The following is a 21,382-nucleotide window of genomic DNA, read 5'->3' on the forward strand; positions in this document are numbered from 1 at the left end:
CAATACCATACCAGAGCTCCATATTTTGGGGATTATTTCTCATAAATATTTCATATTATATTGTTATTTATTCCCATGTATCAGTTTCTCTTGTTGTAGAATGTTTTGAAGAAAAAAATCACTTTGGTTAATTACCAACACTGCACAGGTCCGAATCAACGGGGGAACTATTAAATAATCGTCATTAAATTGCACTCATTGATATCGCAGCTATCAACATCTCAACAGCAAACTGAAAACACGACGAGGCAGACCTTAAGGCCAACGGCGTGCTCTGATTGGCTTTGGGCGGCGTCACTCAGTCCCGGCCCCGCCTCTTCCCCCCGGACCAGGCTCGGTTGAGTCGACGGGTTGAGGAGGAGTGCGGTTGGAGTGCGAGAGGGTCGCGGCCGCGATGATCTGACAGATGAAATAACGCAAAAAAGAGCGAGCAGGCGGGCGTCCTCACACACTAAACAATGTTCCCCAAAGGCAAAGGCACCCCGGTGCCGTCGGACGGCCAGGCGCGAGAAAAGTAAGCTCGGAAACGTTTATTATTGTGTATTTTCTGCCTCGTAAGTTGTTCCCTCTTGCTCTCTGTTGTTCGCTGGACGGGCTAGCAAGAGGCGATTTCCTCCTACCGAGAATTGAATTGAATGAACCGCCTTGTCTGCTCGCCATTCCTCCCCTGCGCCGTGTTTCTGCTATCTTTGGCTGTTTCTCCGTCTCTTTGCACCTCCGAGTAACGATTTTGACTTCAGTTTGGCTGTGTTTTAACCGGCCGTTGTGTCATTTTTTTGCTGTTATTCAGTCGCGAGCACGGGGAGGAGAAAACAATAACATCGCCTTGCTACACAGTACATTGTTTTCTCTGTTGCGCTCCGTTTTTATTTCCCTCAGCCCCATCAGTGCCACCAGGATACTGTACCCCAGCTAATACACAGCAGCTGGCTTTTTTTCCCCCACATCACGACGTTAAAATACACTGTTGCTTTAGCACTTTTTATTTTCTCATTGTAGTGACCAGGTTTTGGCTTGGTTACACAGTCCCCATTTAATTTTTGGCATAGGCTATTTGGCAGCCATTGTTCAGAGGGCCTGTGCCCGACTCCAGTCACTTAGTGTGCCTGTTAAAGAAGATTTTATCTGATGTTTATTTTTGTCATGTTTCTTAAATTAAATCTAACATTATGTTTTTTTTCCTTCTCAGGTTGGCTCTATACGTCTATGAGTATTTGTTGCACATAGGAGCTCAGAAGTCTGCACAGACCTTTTTATCAGAGGTATGTGAAATTTTGGTTAAAAGTTCAACCATATGATAATGTCAATTTTTTTTGTATTCAAACACTTTTAGGGACTGTTCTTTATGTATTAGAGGGGAGGGGGATTTTTTTTCAACGCTGGAGAGGAAGTAATGTTTTTTGATTTGACTTAGTGGAGGAGCATTCAACTCAAAATGGATTTTCTTTCTCCAAAATCTTACTATTTATCATAGCCACAACCTGGGAAATATAATTATTTATTGTGAAAAAGGAGCTGTGCATTTTCTCAGTCACTCAAGGAGGCTCAAGGAAAAATATTTCAAATTATTTTACTTGTCGATAACGCTCCTCCATACATAAAGAAAAACAAAGTTCTGTTTCTCCTAAAAGACAAAGACAGAGCAAGTCAATAATAAAGTGCAGAATACAAAAAAATAGATAGAAATTCACAGATAAGTAGAAAAAGTCAGTAAAAATCGATGAAGTAGATCATGGCAGAGACATGAAGAGCCCCCTTGTGTGCTGTTCATTAGCTCTGGTAGGATTGCAGCAGTATGCCGGTTTCAAGGTATACAGTGTTAAAAAAAAAACTTGTTATCATACCATGTACATCTGCTTAACTACAGTATTGAAAAAAATGCAACTAGACAAAAAAAAGTCACCTTTATTTTAGTTCTTTTCAAAAGAAACTTTTTACATGTACTTCCAATTGAAACCTGGTTTCAGAGTTTATTTATGGTAATAAAATGTATGTTAAAAAAAAAACATTTGTTTTTATTCTTTTAAGGGTCATCAAACTGATATTACTAATAATTATGCAATTCGGCAATACCTCGAAACTGCAATATTTTCTGGTTGTCATACCATGAAAATCCTATACCATTGCAACCCTAGGCTCCAGGGAGGGCCATCATATAAAAAGTCACACATCACCACCCGCCCCCAACACTCTTATAAATACAGTATAGTCCCCTATGTGAATTTATTGTGTGCCTTTTTTTAGGAACAGAAAAAAAGTATTTACCCATTGATAATTATAGAAAATCCCCTTTTTCTAGATCCGATGGGAGAAAAACATAACACTCGGAGAACCCCCTGGATTCCTACATTCCTGGTGGTGGTAAGTGACAACGCTCTCGTCTCCCTGTAAACATGTCCAGAGGTTGTTTGTGTGGTTTTATTTGCTTCATGACCTGTCTTGTCCACAGTGTATTCTGGGACTTGTATTGCGCTGCACCAGAGAGGAGAGAGACATGTGACCACTCCAGCGAAGCGAAAGCCTTCCATGATTACGTGAGTAGTGCTTACATGGAAACTGTTGCACGAATTTCTCTTCTTCTTCTGCTAAAGAAGACAACAACTATGCTCTCAAGGCTAAGAAGTGGTGCAAATAATGCGCCTCTGACTCAGATTGAGCAATGAGTCAGATTTTTTTTTTTGAGCTATCAGAGAAAAGTGCTCATAATCTCTATTTGTCAACACTTGAGTCGACAAAATCTCCCACATTCCACTTCAAGAGTGATACAGCGTCAGGTTATTGTGATTTTCTTTCATCTTGAAAAGTGAGCATGATTCACTCAAAAATTGTGTGTCTGATTTCTGTTTTTTTTCTTCCATCTTTGGTGTGTTTTGCATATTTTTTTTTAGATCTGCAAGTCATTTGATTTTGTCCACTGCACCTTTATGTATTTAACTACCTAATGCAATTTGGGAAAGTATCTTCTTTTTTCTTCTGCTGAATTTACGATCGGTCATCTTGCCCTGTCGGTGGGTCGAACGATGCGCCCAACAGTGAGCTTTATAGGCTTCTGGGAAAATGATGCTGATGTCAGCATGTCCTGATTCAGACCTGTCGAGCGCTCCCCCTCTGTCCACGCCACACTCAGGCTCCCTGCCTCACTTCTGAAGACGAAAAAGAAACTGCTGTGTCTTCTGCACAACTTCTGAGACTTTAGACACATAGCTTTATATTTCCAGCAACCCTTACGTTTGGTAGCTCGGATTAATTTAAAACATATTATCTGCAGTGACATAATCCTAATGGACTTGAATCTGAAGAGCAGTAAAGGCCGTCTCGGATCCAAAATCTATTAAACATCATGTGGGACAAGCACATCACTTGGCAGCGCATTGCTCCTTCTTATCATAGCACTTTCATATTTGCATGTATGGGTGTTTTGCATTGATAATTATGCAATTTTAGAGATAACGCTTTTTCATGTGCTGCATTGTTTCCAGCTTTGAGTCAGCATTCAGTCTCACGAGGATCAAAGAAAGTGCAAACTGCTGGTCAGAGGTTTCTGCTGTTCCCATACTTGTGTTTCATTATAAAGCTGATGTAAATCTAACAAAAAAGGTTTTGTTGTATCCACACTGCCAATGATGACTGGTATACAGTTTGTAGGCAGGTTTGGGATGTATCAGACAGGGAAGGGTTAAAACGGAGATGTTGGTCCTGCTCTTGGCAGATAGGGTTGTCAAGGTAACAGGCCTCCTGATCTGGCAGGTGACCTGGGAGCCAGGAGAGAGGCTACAGCATGGCTCTGCGCTTTTTAAATAACCATGTCCCTTATTTTTCTAACAGACAAAATAATGTATTTTATTTCTAACCATCTTTAATTCCCTGAGTTTAATTCATGGTAATTTATTGCAATATTTGATTTCAGTTAGTGTTGGATAATATGGAGAAAATCAAATATCACAATACTTAGAACATAAAACCCTTGATAGAGATACTGCGACAATATTGTTGGGTTGACTACTGGTGCTTTCACAAAATATTAACACCATGAGAATTTTGATTGATAATCAAAACAATGACAAAGTTGGTAAAGGCAAATAATAGAATAGCAAGATTTTATTTTTTTTCATTTATTGAAGTTATTTTTCAGGGTCAGTGCATATTAGTTTTTATCTGTTGTCCCTCGCCAGGTGCAAGTTTGGCAGCCTAAAAACAAGAAACGGGTTTAAGAACAATAATCATGACAAAAAGCATATTAATAATAATAACAACAACAAAGACAGTTAAAAGCTAAACATAGACACGGGCAGCAATCAAAGCAGAATCAATTACAGTTCCACAAAGCATAAACAAACAGAACAGAGCGTCTTAAATTCAGAAAATGACCCAACTTAATGATAATGCAGCTTTTAAAACCAGGAAAAGACATCAAGTCCAATATTACAAAATCAATAATCAACAAACAATAATTAGCCTTAATAGCAATATTGATACGTATATTGCCCCGGGGGATTTCGATTGCTTGCTTGGGTTTGTGTTTTGTGGTTATATCTTAACCCTTTGAAACCTAAGCAAATAGTCTTGGTTTCATTCAAAAACAAGAGAAAAAGGCAATGAGCTACTTAAGAAATGACCCAGAAACGAGTACAAAGAAAATACCTGACAGTCACCAAAAACTGCGTAAAAAAAGACATTATTGTGTAAAAATCAATGATTGCAATAATAAAAAATACAGTTCTCTGTTATTTTTTTGTTGTTGCCCCCCCCCTGTGTTTTTGGAGAAAAAAAATCAAACCTATTTACTCAGGGTCCAAAGATTTAATTTCTTGTGAAAGGCTTTTGAGAACAGCGTAAGAAAGCTGATGTCGATCCAGGTTTCAAAGGGTTAAATTGTAGAAACGTGTCAGAACTCAGTATCTGTTTTGGGGAAAATAATCAGACAAATAAATTTTTTTCGTGTATTATATATATATTTTTGGATTTTTCTTGTATTATAAAGAGGAAACCGGTTCTGAAAGATTAAACGACACATAATAAGATTTTAGATTGCAGCCCGCGAGTATTTTCATAACATGGAAAACATTAAGCAAATGAGGGAACAGTGAATTGTCGGCCTGGGCAGTGTATGTTTGCTGCTGTGGCGGGGAGCTTTGAGACTTCCTGCGCGGTCGACATCTTGTGGTTGCCCTTTGCTCTGATATTGGTTGTCTTCGTGTTCATTTGTGGATGTTGGGGGTCAGGCAAGTGTGTGTATATGTGGACAGTGCAAGGCCTTGGACCCTAGCCTTTGTCTAGGTGTGGGGGAGGTGAGTGCTTCTGTGTTAGCCGGCAGTGCTCGTAAAGCCCCGGCGTATTCACGCTGACGAAGGCTCCCTGAGGGGCCCTGTCGCCATGGCGTCAGCGGCTGATTGATGGCTGTCACGGAGCAAAGGGGCAGATTGGAAAAAGGAAAGGGGAGTGGCACTGTGGCATATGCCCAGCATCCACCACCGCGGAGGAGCTGAGGGAATAAACAGAGGAGGGGGGTGGGGAGGGAGATGAGAAGTGGAGGAGACCTGCTAGAAGTAACCAGAGAGAGAGAGAGAGCATCCAGTCAGGATCCAGAGCGGGTTTTATGATGTTGATTGATGGTTAAACATTTACAAGCTAAACATAGGGGCTGGTTTCTTTTGAGCGTTGGTTCCAGTGGAAGAAGTGAGGCTGTTAAGAGCACGCTAGGTCGGGAGCCGGTGGTTGGGTGGTCTGTGCTGCAGCCCACCCCCACATCATTTCTCCTTCACTCTGTGTCTACCATCGCTTTACCTCAGCCAACCTCTTGGTCATCCTCACCCTCAACTCTCTTTTCTCTCCCCCCATGTGTTCCCCCCCTCTTTGTTTTTGTAAAGAGAGCACAGGCACATCCGCCGCCACTCTGGCCTTTTGTAACCTCCTTCAGTGATTTGAGAATTCAGTGGAAATTTGTTTGGCTGGGATTGCTCGTTTGCTCTTAAGTACACACATGTACACGCTGAATCACGACGGGTGGGGGGTTGTCTGTCTTGAAAGAGGTCCCCTGGGAAGTTGTATGGAAGGCCCCAGACAAGAGGCTCATAGCCCGGGGCAGGGCTGAGACATCTGCCCCTTTCCTGTACCAGAGAATCTGTGGACAGACGCGGCTCATTCAGACCGAAAGCAGCATCAGGATGTTTGCGACAGTCCAGCAAGCACAGCTGTGGGTTTTAGTAAGACATGATAAAGATTTAACATAACATGCCTGGGAACTTGCCATGCACGTCGGACAAAGCTGAGTAGATTGTTGACATTGTTTTTATGACTCAATACCTTGAATGCAGCTTTGTTTTACGTCATTATTTCTCTGCAGGCCTTATTCCAGGAACAGGCTACTAAAGGGTAAAAGAACAAAACAAACTGCAGTTGCTGTTTCACTGTGAAGGCAGCAGACAATGTGCTCGTATCAGAACATACCACTCTATTATAAAACTAGCCATAAACTGTAGATCAGTTTTATCTATAATTTCTTCTTCCTCGAGATGCAACAGGAATCTTTTATCCAGCATAAAAAACAACAAGAATTCACTATAGACCTCCATAATAGTTCTGTTACTCCGGCAAAAGTGGTGACGCAAATGCAATTTGAATGTTATCACAATGAGGAAGAATATCTATAGAGATGAGCGCTAATGGTATATTATGCAGGAACTGTAGCTTACTGTTTGTAAACACAGCATTCAGATTTGGCTCTCTTCCTGCACTGCTTGTATGTGCACTCCAAACTACCACTGCAGGAACGTTTCAGTTGTTAGAGAAACTGATACTCTTGCAAGCAAACTAAGGTCACTGCTGGCACCTACCTATCCAACAAAAAACAAGACAACTTTGCATCAGCCATCATATCCCATAGTGCTCACTAGCAAAAGTGAATGTAAACTGACCCCAGACTACTATCATTTTGAAATGAGCTCTGTCTGCTCTGCATTTTGCATCACTATAGTTGCGTATTCACGGCACTGTCTCTGCAGGGTTTTTTTAGCTTTCTCTTGGAGGCATGCTGCTACTGCCTGATTGCTACACTCCTGACCTCACCTGTGATCGATTGATTATAATCTTTCTTTCGAACGTGTACTTTCTTTCTTTTCTCACATAGACCGTAAACATACAAATCAACAAAAGAATAGTATATAATCCCACCCACTCTCCATTATTCATTAACTAATGAACCTGAATATGCTTCCTTACTTAAATGGAACTCATGAACAAATAAATATATGTATGATTACTAACCAAATATGTCCTATGAAGAGATTTAATTTATAAACAATTTACAATTTTCATTGGCTAGGATTCACACACCACTATCCAAAGGTTGCGGCCCATAAACATCCCAAACATGACAAAAAAGAAAAAACAGGCATAAATATACAGCCACCCAATTTTTATGATTATGTAAACTTGTTTTTAGGAAAATATTGCATATTATGTGAAAGACTGAGAATAACAACACAACGTATCTTTGTCACTGGGAACTTAAATGTACTTAAAATTATAAAAGTGAAGCCTTAAGGTAGGCACAGGCCCCAATTTAAGCATTAAAACATACAAATGCTAGATTTAGATAAGTTCCCAGTTGAAAAGTACTACTTACCATCATTTTTGAAAAGATGTCAGAGCTCTGAATAACTTTATAATATAATGCAAATAGTACAAGTGAAGCATGAAATTCTTTGTGGTGGAAACACTATGATTTAGACCTTTTCTTACTAGATAGCATAAACAATCTAAACAGGCTGCTTTATATTTCCTGTTGCAATGTTTGTAAATGCAGTGGCTGACAGGAAATAAACAAGGGCAGAAGCCTTTCCCCTTGCAAAAGAAAAGCAATGATCTGGTCTTTATTCAGTTTACTGATGATGTTGATTTTACTGAGTGCAGAATAAGAGAGGTCGTGTAAAGCTTCTGAAGCTCTAAGAACACTACAGTGAATGTTAATAAGGCTCAGAGAACTGATCACAAACTTGCATCTAAATGCTCATCAGAAACTTCTTGCAACTTCTTTGACTGGATTTCTAATTAATGGTTTTGGTGTCCCTGACACTGATCTCAATGCCCTTAGTCCCTGTCATAAATCATAAAGCATAAGAGTATAAAACTGTAAAATTGCATTGATAACAATGAGTCTATAGCTCCAGCAAGTGTGTACAGATTAATTTCAGCTGTTGTATGTCTCTGTGTCATATTGTTTGTGCTTAATGTGTTTTTCCTGTGTTTCTACACCTGATGCAACATAAGTTGCATTGCACAAATTGAATTGAATTGTATCCTTTGCAAAGTGTTTCATTGCCCCGTTGGCACATGCAGTTTACCCCTGAAATGTTCAGGAATAGTTTTTTTGCATGGGGTCATTTATGAATTGGTGCAGGGATCAATAGTCAGAAAAAAACTGTACTGCCAATTGCCCACCCCAGGACAAAGTAACATTTCAGGGAAGATGCTGTTACGGATTTGTTGTCATCACGTAGTCTGCATACATCAAACTTGATGTTTTAACCAAGTTTATTAAGATCCATGTCGTACAGTGTTGCTCACACTAAACTTATAAGATTGCAAAAATCTCAGAGCATGCAGGAGGCTTCCTTACTTGTCTTGCAAACTTTTTGAATGTTAAATACACCTCAAGAACACTGGCGCTGGACAGAATGAGCTTCTCGCCCACAATGTTCCTGAAATTAATAAGAGAAATCTCCCTCCGTGTACATGTGCATCCGGCCTATCTAATATTTCCCTTGGTTTCTGTTGTGTTGGTTTACCTGTCAGACCATGCGTGTTAGATTGGAGCTCTTGCTGGATGACTCCTTCTAAGTCAGTATCTGTGTCAGGCAGGGTGGGATCTTGTTTGACTTACATATGGATGACCTGTTTGGGCAGTTATTCTTGCACAGCAGGTAGTGTTTTATATATGCAGATGATTTGGTCATATCTTCTGCATGCAGTGCTGGTCTTCAACAGATTCTCCCAAAATGGTGCCGATTTTGATAGTAGATTAAATGCTAAAACATTACGTATTAATAAGAATTTAGATGTAAAGAGTGTAATTCAGTGGAAATGTCTTTAAATATCTTGGTCAGGTGATTTAGTTGATGGTGTTGATATTATGTATGCTATATTTGTGCTGTATATTAGAAGCAGATATGCATAAAATATGCAAGTGGCTGCTAAATTTGCTTCACTCACCACTAAGGCTGGGCAACATAAAGATATATCGTATAGAGATATGAGACAATATGTTGTCTTAGGTACTGCATATTGTTATATAGTGATATGGAATAAGTGGTGTTTTTCCCCATTTTAAAGGTTGCATTACAGTAAAGTGATGTACTTTTTTTCAACTTATCAGACAGCTCTACTTGGCTAAATACTTAACTTTACCCACTTAGTCATTTTATCTACTTTACTAATGGTTGTTGATCAAAAATTGAATTTTTGAATGTTTTTTTTTTTTTTTCTCAAAGCGCCAATAGTCATTCCTACAATATTATCACATCAAAGAAGGAATTTGACTAAATAAAAAAAGAATCTGTCATGTTTTATTCTGTCTCCCAGTTCTAGCATTAATGAAGTGCTTTTGAGGAAATTTAAAAATGTCAAGACATATATTGTGTATCTAGAGAAAGCCTAAAAATATTGCAATATAGTTTTCAACCCATATCGCCCAGCCCTATTTACCACCCAATAAAACAATGGTGGGCAAAAAAGTTCATTTCCAACTCTGGATCTTTGGCACAGAGTGCATGGAGAAAGGAAAAGTCTGATCAGGTTAAACTCCAGCAACACTTAAAGTTTGCGGAACAACTTGATCGTTGGACCGTCGCATTCGTGTCCTTCATGATGCCCTGATCACAGCCTGATGAAAACAGCGGTATTCAGAGACTTAGGTGACTAGTCATGTGACTGTCAGCATGAATGCTCACTCATGTGAAGCAGAGATAAGAAACCTAGTGAATAAATGTATGTGCGCATTGGATAAGGTGGAAAATGGCATAATTGATGCATTGGTAAATCCTACAGAACGCTGCACATTATACTGCAGAGATATGATGACTGATGCACAGCAGGTGATGCAGAGAAGTGTAATTTGCATTTTTTGACCTTTGGAGAGTGTCGCGTCTTCATATTCTGTGCCGTATGTATGTCCGTAGTCTGAAATAAAGTAACATTTGTTTATCAGTATTTATTATAAAGTAACCCTGCAGATTCATAAAAAATATATCAATAATTTAAAAGTCTGGTGTTGATTGCAGGCACTTGAGGTAACAAATGAAAAACTTAAGAGAAAAGTACAAGCTTTTACATTACTAAGCAAGCACTTGTGCTTTCAGTTGGAAAACATCACAGAGACCAGCCAGCTCACCAAACATGTACATGCTGCTTGCACCTTAGTGGGATCAAGTTTTATGGTTTTCTGGGTATGTGAGCTATTTTTTAAAGTAAGTGCTCAACAGGCTGTGAAGTTGAGTGAGTCATTGTAGGTCTACAAGTGCATATTTTATGGCGACTCAAACACTGAAAATTAAGTTGAATCTTAAAATGTATGTGTAGATGAACCAAATTCTGACAGCAGCTATTTCTATGTGAATGTGCTGGTTAGTTGAGAGAAACTGGCCAAGATGGGTGAGGAAGTACTTGATGTGCAAATGTGGTTTGTGGATCAACTGGAATCTCCAGAAAATGTCTTCTCTTACACATTTATAGCAGTGTATTTCTGTGAAGAAACAGGATTTACAGGCTGTCTGTGTTTTTGTGTCCCAGCGGTGGCGGGGCCTGATGAGACGTGACTTCTCTCTGTGGCCTCACTTCTCTCCCTGCTGAGGTATTTCACAGTGACCCTGCAGTGGCAGCCTGAGCAGATATAATTAGGGAAGGAGCAGTCGATACCAGGGGAGTGTGTTGGCTATTGACCAGTCATGTCTGTAGCGCTCTGGACTGAGTGTTTGTGTGTGTGTGTGAGTGCAGGTGCGGGTACATCCATCCTTGTAGTAATCATTGCTTGTTTGCGCACATGTGCACTATAATGTGAGTGAACTACGCATTAAGAAATGGGACTGAAGGAGCTTCCCTCGTTCTGTAGCCATTGTTTGAAGCTAAGCCCCACAGCTCTGAAGACATTAGCCCATCTCAGATTGCCTCGGCTACAGGGAAGAAAAACTCAGTCAATTAGGAGTGTGTGACCGAAGCAAATGGCACATTAGTGAATTAGGGCTGCGGTTTGAGCAGGAAATCGGCCCAGCAAGCCCCTGCTGTGTAGCAGCACTTTGGAGCCACTGACTCAGTGAATCCCACTGATACTTATCTGATCCACTGGATCCTGGATTAGCAGAAGCCTCAGTAAGGACCCATTAACACCCCTTTCACTAGTGATGCATGTCTACAGATGCATGTCGGTGCTCTCTGTTTCTGTCTCTTCTTTAGATGAGTCAAAGGAGGGTTTAATGGTGTTTAAACAGCAATTACATGGAATTTCAATCTTAATTTAATTCACAGACATAGACAAGTGTTTGTGTAACCTGGTAGCATCATGTGCCTTAACCCGTTCAGACTGACAGCAAACACAGATTTAGGTATAATATTTAAATTTAGGTAGAATATTTGATTCTTTAGATGTGCTCATCCTGTGGTCAGCTGTGCCAAGACCTGTGGTCATGAAGGGATAAAATAGACATCCAACAATCCCATTTCATCTCCATGTTAAAGGGGACCTATTATGCGTTTTGGCTTTTTCCTTTTTCTTTATTGTTTTGTATAGCATTTTTGCGCTTGTAAAACATCTCCTAAGTAATAAAACCCAAAGTCCAAGCCAAAGGGAGCTCTCTCTCCCTCAGGAGACACTGCACTTAAGCTGCCTGAAACAGCATCATTGAGTTTCAGTGTTTACTTCCGTATCTTGGTGATATCAAAATGTAACAAATAGAATAGACTGTGCATAGAGAGAGCCAGCTGACCAATCAGAGTAGACTGGGCTTCTCGGTAGGCGGGACAACAACTCAGACAGACTGTTTCAGACAGAGGTGCTGCAACACTTGATGCGTTTTTTTGAACATTAAACCATGTAAACCTATTCTAGTAGACCCCCAAGCACAAATATAAACTTAAAATGAGCATAATAGGGCCCCTATAAGGTTCCACACGTATACCGAGGTTGCAGTTAACTTCTTAACTAGTCAATTTATTATTTAAAGGCTGTAATGTTTCTGTTTTCTTTTTTTTCCTAGAGTGCAGCAGCAGCCCCCAGTCCTGTGATGGGAGGGATGCCTCCTGGGGAGGGCATGCCTGGAGGACCCATGCCACCCGGCTTTTTCCAGGTCAGCCAATCACTGATACTGTGACAGTCTTACTGGTTTTATACCAGTATTACAGCAGTTCCGAAATGTCTGATCATCATATCATATACCTCAGAGCTTATAATTTCCTTTTATCACTACCAGCATGTTTTTGTGATAGTAGCACACTACAAAATAGGGCTTAACAATAAGGATTGCCTGATTGCCTGCAGCACATAAAATGCCATGTTGGACTAGTAAATTTAGCAACTAACTTGCCACATTGGGCAAGTTGTAAAAAAATTGTCAAATTCATTTTTTTTTCTGAGCTGAAGATGGAAATCACTTTTAAAGATTTTTTTTTTTTGGCATTGGCATAGGACAAATCAATAGTGTGAAAGGGGGAGAGAGAGAGGGGATGCCATGCAGCAAAGGATTACGATCAAACTCGTGGCCGCTGCGGCAAGGCCACTGCCTTCATTCATGGGGCGCCTGCTCTATCCACTCAGCCACCGGACGCCTCAGTTGCGTCATTTCTCAAAGAAAGATGACAGTTGTGCTGCTTTGAATGTCTGTAAAACGAAGATGCAAACACCAGCAATATGGTGAAATATCTTTCTATACAACCTGAGCTGTAATTCCAGGAATGGCATGTGTTTGACACTCTGTGCACGAGTGCCACCACTGAGCAGCAACTCCATTATCGAGGGTAAATATCTCAGCTTTAGCGCCACAGAGGCAAGCTCAGCAAAAAATCTTTTTGACTAAAAAAAACCAAAGTGAATCCGAATCAGAGATAATGAAAGAGTTGCGTTGACTCTAAAAACCTGCGCAGGCCTATTTTTTTCCGCACAGAAAACTTATCAGGAAAAAAAAACAGAGTGGATATAGTCTCAGGCTAATTAGCAGAATCAATGATGATGTTGGTGTCTATAAAATCTTATCAATTCACATCTCTAATAAGTGTCTGCTACCGCTAGGAATACTGTTAAATCAACTTCACCCCCAGATTTGACTATTTTCACTTGATAAATGACTTCATCATAAGTTACTTAAATTAATATCCTGTTGACAGAAAGATTATTTAATGGACTGATCATTTTCTAAGCTGCACTTCTGCAGGCTGCAGCTTTGTAAAAACGCTGTCTCGGTTTTGTATATCCCATGAAGCTGGAGGTCTTCACATTGGTGTCTAGACTGCCTCTGCCTGTTGTTTTGCTCCGCTCTGCTCAGTGAACTTGTAGTAAACATCATAGACGTTCTGTCTGCACGGGCCCCTCCAGTGCTGTAAACAGGCAGGCGTGGCCCGGCCATTTTCCCTAATGGAGAAATCGAAAGGTGCAGCACCTACTGTAAATCAATATCTCGTGAGGATAAACTCTTGGCAGGCAACTGTGTGGAACGGGCTCTAAGAGGTGACATAAAATTGCAATGTTGCTCTGCCTCCACTAGACCAAACCACCAGCTTATTATGTACTAGAAGCCACAAAAGCCGTGACTCATTATGCGATCATGTTAATATCAGGAAAGACATTTTGACATTGATACATGAACGCACACACACACTCATACTTTCCATACCAGAATCCATTGGAGGAGGCTCAATTAGACCCCTCACTCTCTGTCAGATCAGCAACATTAGCGACACAGTGCCGGTGTTTAGTGTTGTTATAAAGCTAATTGCATAGAGCTTAATTGACACTGTTAATTCAGGGAAATTAGCACTGATAACATGCTGCATGCAGCAGGCTTCTTGATGACTTGACTGACAGGCAAAAGAGCACACATCCTCTCCATCTCTCTGTCTATTTTGTCTCATTCAAAGCTAAGTCATTTGCTTGCTCTTCTCTGCTCAGTCTCTCTCTTACTGTGTTTGGTACATGAAAACGAGCATCTTATTTTTGTGCATTTTTTGCGCCACACTTTGGTTCTTGCACTCCGACTGTCCTCTGCCCTGCAGTAACCCTGCTTCTCTCTCTGCCCCTCTTTTGTCACTTCTGTTTCTCGCTCCGCTTTTCTCTCTTGATCTCATCCTCCCCTCTCCCCCTCCTCTGTCTTCCTCCTTGCCTCTTTATTTTGTACGATGCCACAGGGTCCTCCTGGTCCCCAGGGCTCTCCTCACCCTCAGCCTCCTCCCCCTAACAGTATGATGGGACCTCACAGTCAGGTAACACTCCCTCTCCCTCTTTCTCTCTTTTTTTCTGTTTTTGCTGTCTGCAGTCATTTGGGAATGCTGATTCTCAGTGCTGATGCTTCATGCTTTGGCATCCGTCTCAGCTTAATGCTTTATGCTGCTTTCAGTATTCACACAAACGAGCTATTGAGAAATCAAAATGGTACAATTTTAGAAATCTTTGTCACTTCTTCATTTAAAATCTCATGGAGGGATAATGTTTCTGTTGTAGTCCTTCATGTCGCCTCGCTTCGCTGGAGGCCCGAGAGGTCCTCCCATCAGGATGGCCAACCAGGTAGAGCACACACACACACACACACACACACACACACACACACAGACACACAATATGGATGCAGAATACAGAGCATGCGTTTAAAACTGAAGTCTCATTGAGTTTCTGTGTTTTATCCCCCGTAGCCACCAGGTGGAGGACCAGGTCCTCATCCCATGCTGCCCAACATGGACCCAACACGACCACAAGGTGTGACTCAACACTGAATTCACTTAATCCACATCTGCACAGTGTCCAAATTAACTTTTTGACTCACTGGCAAAAAGGGACAGGTAGATGAAAAATCCACCAGCCAATCATATTTATGTATAAATTACCTTTTTACGTCACAAGATTTTCCATATCATGTTGTCGAGAGCAAAATTTGATGCAAAATTATCAATCATCAACTCATCACTGCAGCCTCAGCAGCAGTGATGCAGTCTCTATGTCTAGGGCTTTTATTGTGAAAGGTAAGAATGGAGGGGGAGAGGCTGTAATGTGCTGCTGTTGGCAATGTGGAAGGCAGTTAGGAGGTTGTCTTAGTTCAAACTATAGAGCCTTTGTGTTGATATTTTATTACCTTCATAAGTAAGGGCGCATCTCATAACTCTCCGCTACACATTAGCATCACTGTAACGAGCAGCAGACCAGTAGCAAGTGATAGTTTTGAGTAGCTGATATCCCAAACAGTTTCTGCTGCAAAATTAGGAGCGCTCAAGACAGTTATTTTATATTTTAACGTGCTTAAAAAACACATATGAAGTGTGACTATGTATGTGACAGCAGAGGAGTAGCTGAGCAGCACGCACACCAAAGCACAATAGAGACACTGCATAGTTTTTTATTACATGACTGTTTTGGTACAAGCAGTCACACGCCAGCGTGGTGGATAGCCTTCCCAGATTTCCTCTTCAAACAAAAAATGTATCTTCATTTGGCGCTTGGCGGCTGTTAATCTCTGACCTTACATCTTCGATTATTGATAATTCCTATATAATTCCTGACTTTTCTTTTTATAATAATATCCTTTTCCCCCTCCAGGCCATCCTAACTTGGGACCAATGCAGAGAATGAGCGGCCCTCGAGGCATGGGACCTATGGGGCCCGGCCCTCAGGTAGGCTCTTCTATTTACATAGAATTATCCCCTCTGACCTCATTAGCCATTGGTTAACTCTTTTGTAAATTTTATATTTTGTACAAACCAAATCCAAACCCAAGATATTTTGATGATCAGGGGTTTACATGAGTTCTTCTCTTATAACTGTGGTTTAAATCCTTTAAAATGTTTACATTTTCATAAAAAAGTTCTATGATTTTTGTTTGTCTTTGCAGAACTTTGGTGGAGGGATGAGGCCTCCACACAACACCATGGGTCCCGGTATGCCAGGAGTGAACATGTAAGCCTTTTTAAATTTGGAAATATCCAACAAAGCATTCAAATTTAATGCATTATCTAACTAAAAGGTATATTCATCTTACTATCTAGGGGCCCAGGGACTGGTCGGCCATGGCCCAATCCCAACAATGCCAACTCTGTGAGTACTAATGCACAAACACCCAGAAAAATGCTGGTTCAGATTGCAGTCTGATCTCGTCTCGGAGCTGCCGGGGTCTAATGTGCTCCAAGGTTCTAGTCTGGGATGTAATTGTAGTATTATGTGTCACGGTTTCCACAGACAGCTGGACAGACCGCCATAATGTTATTAGGATGATCAAATGATGAATGATGACATTTTGAGGTATAGAAAGGGTTTGCACTCTCCCATTTCTGGTCGGTAATGTTTGTGTTTTTGGTTTCAGATGCCTTACTCATCACCGTCTCCTGGTGCTTACGGGGTGAGAACACATCCCGGCATCTCAATTTACACATACATTTCTGTTTTGGAAAATACGATTAGAGATATTTCTGTATCTTTATTTATTTTTTTACTTATTTTCTATAGGGTGCCTCTGGAGGTGGGGGGCCCCCAGGAACTCCCATCATGCCCAGCCCTGCAGGTCAGTACTTCCCTGACCAAAGATATTTAGCAGTCCCCTTTTCATGTATTATCAAATACCAATTATATGTATGATTGCACCTTTTACAGACTCAAACAACTCTGGTGACAATTTGTACACCATGATCAACACTGGACCCGGCAACCGAAATAATGTAAGTCCATCTTCATCGTTCTCTTCATCAGGTCCTTCAAAAGTCTTAAAATGTCTTAAATCTAATGTCATAATTATTGGACCTTTAAAGTCATTAAATTATCTTACCACAAACTCCAAACCCAAGATTATCAAACAAAGAAATGTTTCAGAAATATATATTTTTTTTTATTTAGAAAGAAGTAAATGCACTGTACAGTATTGTTACTTTAAACCTGAGAGTTCTTGGTACTGAGGAATTACAGCTCATAACCAGCACTGCTGTGGAGAAATGGTTAGTAAGTCCAAGCTGTCATGTTTCCGCTCCAGTTCCCTATGGGCCCCGGCTCTGACGGACCCCTGGGAGCTATGGCTGGGATGGAACCACACCACATGAACGGGTCACTAGGTAACACCACCTACTACAACAGCACAGTTAGTAACACAACACACAAATGTGCAGATTGAACCCTGACGAGTAAAGGACTACTTTTGTCCTCTATGTCTCCTGGTACTTCAGTAGAGGACAGTAGATATATTTCAGGTGGAGCCACTACATAAAAATGTCTTTTTATGGACACACAATTCAAACATTGTGTTTCTTTTTTTATTCTTAGGCTCTGGTGATTTGGATGGAATGAACAAGGTAAATATTGTAACTATGCAGAGAATCTTTGAATTTAGAGCGTAATCGTGAATACAGTGACATGTTTTACATTTTATTGTGCTTTCTTTGTTTCCAGAATTCCCCAAACAATTTAAGTGGCATTAGCAATCCTCCTGGGACCCCACGGGATGACGGGGAGCTGAGTGGAAACTTCCTCCACTCCTTTCAGAGCGAGAACGTAAGTCTTGCTTCTCCGCAGCTCACATCACTGGATTGCTGTGACTGTAATAGTACTTTGATGAAGGCAGAGGAAGAGTGCTGTTGACCACACAGAGAAGCCACAGTCACAGCATATTAACCTCACTGACTACAGTCGCAGTGTGGAGAGATGGCTGGGCATCTGACCAAGGAAAGTTGGTAGGGAAAAGGTGTGTGTGAATTAGGGATGTTCCTAACAGCTAATCTCCTGATATTTAAACAGAAGTTAAAACTTAAACTAGTCAATGAATTTAAATGCAAGGAAACACTCAGAAAACAGTAAAAGTGAGCATAATTTAATATATGGCTAAATATTGTCTAATAATATTCTGTATATTATAGGAGCCATTTCAAGTAGTTAATCACATTCTGCATAAACAAATTGTGTTTTAAATACTGCTGAAATGTGTGGCACTTTGCACAGTGCATTATGGACATTATCTCCCAAAACACAACAATTCATTGAATGGAAGTTAACAAATAACATTTATTGAAAACAATATTGTTAAGGAAAATAAATCGTTAGGATGCATGCCTGAATATTTCAGTTGCATTTTCGTTGAGTTAAGGCAAAGCAAACAGTCTATCCTGTGGTAAAAAAATAAAAATAAAAATCAGTCATGAGAATATGTAATAATATGTCGTTTGAATGTGTGCATAAAACATTTAATGAAAATTTCAACCAAGTAGTATTTCTGGTGCCAACTAGTGAGGATAGCAGTGTTTATTAACGTGTCGACTAATCATGCTCATTCCTAATTATTCCTTTATATCTCATTCGTTTTTAACGACGACAAGTTGTGTTTTTACAAGGAGGCATGTGGAGGACTATTTCTTGGCTGAGTGCATTTTAAACACTTCACATTATCCTAGAAAAATAGTTTTACAAATAACACTAAGTCAACATGATTAACAAATATTTATTTACTGTGCATTTGACTTCCTCAATTGAAAAACACACACACTCATGCAGTAACTCTCAGTGTGAAAGCATATTGACACACACACACACACACACACACACACATATGTCTTGTCTTCTCAGAATCTCTAATGCACCCAAAACACCACACTCATGTAGCCCATCGAGAGGAAATCCAGCTAGTGCGAGTGTGTGTGACGCTCAGACGTACTTTTCACATTGAACGTCTGCAGGCAACGGTGGACTTTAGGGTTGCAATGTTATGAGACATTCACAGTACAATAACTGTCTCCGAAAATATCACGAGTCGCTGTATCACAGTGTTACAGAATTATTATTAATATTATCAGTTACAATGATCTTTAAAGGAATGAAAACAGATTTTTTTTTTTACTTTAATAAAAGTTTTATTACAATATTTGAAACTTTAAACCTTTTTTAATCAGGTATGTGTAAAAAAAACATACCTTTTGAAAATAACTCAAATGAAGGCAGTATGATCTCAGTGCATAAATCCAAGTGCATTTTTTCAATACTATAGGTTAGCACACTGTATGATAACCATCAGTTTTGATACCACGGTGTAAACTGAAACTGGTATATCGCTGCAACCCTAGTGGAGTGGTATCGGTTGGGCACACACGACTACAACCATTTAGTCTGAGAGCCCATGTGTGTGTTTGCACGTGTGTGAACGAGAGCATGGGAGAGCCGTTGATGACCAGAGCAGCTGGTCTCGCATGCTGATCCAAACTCCTGCTTTCCTTTGGATATCTTGTTAATAAGTTTAACCAACTAGTAATTCTGGTACCGTTTAGCGAAGGTAGACGTTTATTCGTCTAGGCGACTGATCACACACATCCCTAGTGTGGATATGTTTTAATCCTCTCTTCTTCTATCGGTGCCTCCACAGTACTCTCCAACCATGACGATGAGCGTGTGACCTCCCCTCCACCCCACCCGACATTATTTGCCATCATTCCGAGGATCTGAACTCACTATAGGACACGGCCAAACACATCAGCACCGAATCAGGGACAGGCGGCATTTTGGTTCCACACTAACGCCAGAATGCTGATCGGAGAAAAAAATCCAAATGGCTGGCGACTACTGCTCCTAGCTCAAACATGAAGGACAATTCCTCCATTTATCACAACCCCAAGTGTGACGAAACCAGCTACTGAAATGCATACATGACACGTTTTACGTTCTTTGCAGAGCCCCCCCCCCCACCTCCCTTAGAGCGAAGAGGAAAAAAATGGTTGAAGTTTACCTCTTGTACTTTTTAATTATTGCTTTGTGGTGCAAGATGTGCAGGAAATGTCTCCGCTTTTGTCACTTAAAACACTGGAGAGTGTGCATATGCATTGTGAGCTTGGAAAGTCTTTGTCTTTGTCATTTTATGCCATTTTTCGCCATGCATACTGTGTCACAAAAGTCAGGTGACATCGGATTTGCCTTTTACTCTGTGGCCACCTTTATGAATAACGTACTATCCTTCCCAACGCCCACCCTTCTATTTAAAGAGGTTTGTAAGGGGAAAAGACTTGAACGATTACGGCTTTTATTGTGACGACCTTTCACGGTATGTAAGTGCTCAGATGGTTCTTACAATGTCAAAATGATCCCGTTTGATCAATTTCAGTCTCTTATTGTTGACAGTAATGCGATCCTGTGCTCTTGGCTGTTTTAATTTTAACAGCTAGACCGCTGTTGCGTTCTGTCGAGGGAAACCAGACTTCGGCATAAGAAGTGAGTGCATGAATGCTGAGAATCTGTGTACAACATACTACCTAGTGCTGCTCTTCTCTGTGTGGACACCTGCTTTAAGATGTGGTGTATATCTCTTTACCTGTCTGTGCTTAACACTCTGTGCTCTTCATCGTCGTAGCCTTCTGTGTTCTCTCCAGTTTGGTTGATCATGAATGAGCTGCCCATTTTAACCTCCCATACATATTGGTTGTTCATACTTCCTTCCTGTATCATCGGTCGTCCCCTTTGGTCCTGCCCCCTTCTTGCCCGCCCACACATTTTTTTAATATTTTGATACAATCTTTGACTACATATATTGCCCCAGTTATTCAGTTAGTCAAAGCTTTCTAAACGGATTCTAGTAGGCATCATTATAAACTTAGCAGCAGTCTTGTAAATGTGATGAGAATTTTTATTTCTTTTTTTTTCCTGTGAACATTACGCATTATATACATCTGTCCTATGTTGCCTTTATTTGCTGATATTTTTTTATTTCAAATTGAGGAAAGATTGCTTGTTAATATAATTTTACAATAACTTACTTATCTGTGTGGGTTGTTTTATTTTCCGTGAATATAGATTAATATCACATTACAGTTAAAGGTTAATTTGTGTATTTTTTTAACCTAGGCCCTTTTTTCTGTGTTTTTGTGTCTAAGTGACTGATGTAAACAAGAATTTCTGAAATTGTTTCAGTATTGAGAAAGAGGGCTGCAGCTGAGTAAGGTCCACAGTGTCACCAGATGGGGCAATTGTACCCTGTCACAGTACATCTATTTAAAGAGGTAATTTTTGGTACGGAGCAGCTCAGATTGTTAATGTAAGTGTCTGAAGTGTCTCTTTACCTTTGGCTTGATCCTGTCTGTTTGCTGTTGTATCTCAAGCAGAAGTCTAGTTCTGAAATCTCACAGGATGTGACTTTTAACAAGAATCCAGCGCTAGAAACGTGAGTGAGAGGAAATAGTGTGT

General features: G+C 40.4%; 1 protein-coding gene across 2 annotated transcripts; it reads left to right on the forward strand.

Annotated features, from left to right (window-relative positions):
• The first annotated feature begins 331 nt into the window (after nt 1–331).
• ssbp3b (single stranded DNA binding protein 3b) lies at nt 332–20,954 on the forward strand. 2 transcript variants are annotated; one of them, XM_042483848.1, is made up of 18 exons: nt 332–514; nt 1,190–1,262; nt 2,300–2,361; nt 2,450–2,534; nt 12,246–12,335; nt 14,386–14,460; nt 14,699–14,761; nt 14,887–14,950; nt 15,785–15,858; nt 16,077–16,141; nt 16,231–16,279; nt 16,545–16,580; nt 16,688–16,742; nt 16,832–16,896; nt 17,205–17,283; nt 17,492–17,520; nt 17,618–17,719; nt 19,575–20,954. In XM_042483848.1, the coding sequence occupies exons 1-18, from the start codon at nt 459–461 to the stop codon at nt 19,602–19,604; spliced, it is 1,152 nt and encodes a 383-aa protein (XP_042339782.1). In that variant the 5' UTR covers nt 332–458; the 3' UTR covers nt 19,605–20,954. The 2 variants fall into 2 exon arrangements, with proteins under 2 accessions (XP_042339782.1, XP_042339783.1); XM_042483849.1 differs by lacking the exon at nt 14,386–14,460 and having other exon boundaries at nt 333–514.
• Nucleotides 20,955–21,382: the final 428 nt, after the last annotated feature.

This window comes from Plectropomus leopardus, chromosome 3 (genome assembly GCF_008729295.1).
Source record: "Plectropomus leopardus isolate mb chromosome 3, YSFRI_Pleo_2.0, whole genome shotgun sequence".
In the NCBI taxonomy this organism is placed as follows: Eukaryota; Metazoa; Chordata; class Actinopteri; order Perciformes; family Serranidae; genus Plectropomus; species Plectropomus leopardus.

Excerpts from the sequence above, each read along its gene's own strand:
- ssbp3b (XM_042483848.1), top strand. The coding sequence starts at position 459 with ATGTTCCCCAAAGGCAAAGGCACCCCGGTGCCGTCGGACGGCCAGGCG. Across the intron at positions 1,263-2,299 it reads CACAGACCTTTTTATCAGAG|ATCCGATGGGAGAAAAACAT; the intron begins GTATGTGAAATT and ends CCCTTTTTCTAG. Across the intron at positions 14,461-14,698 it reads TGATGGGACCTCACAGTCAG|TCCTTCATGTCGCCTCGCTT; the intron begins GTAACACTCCCT and ends TTTCTGTTGTAG.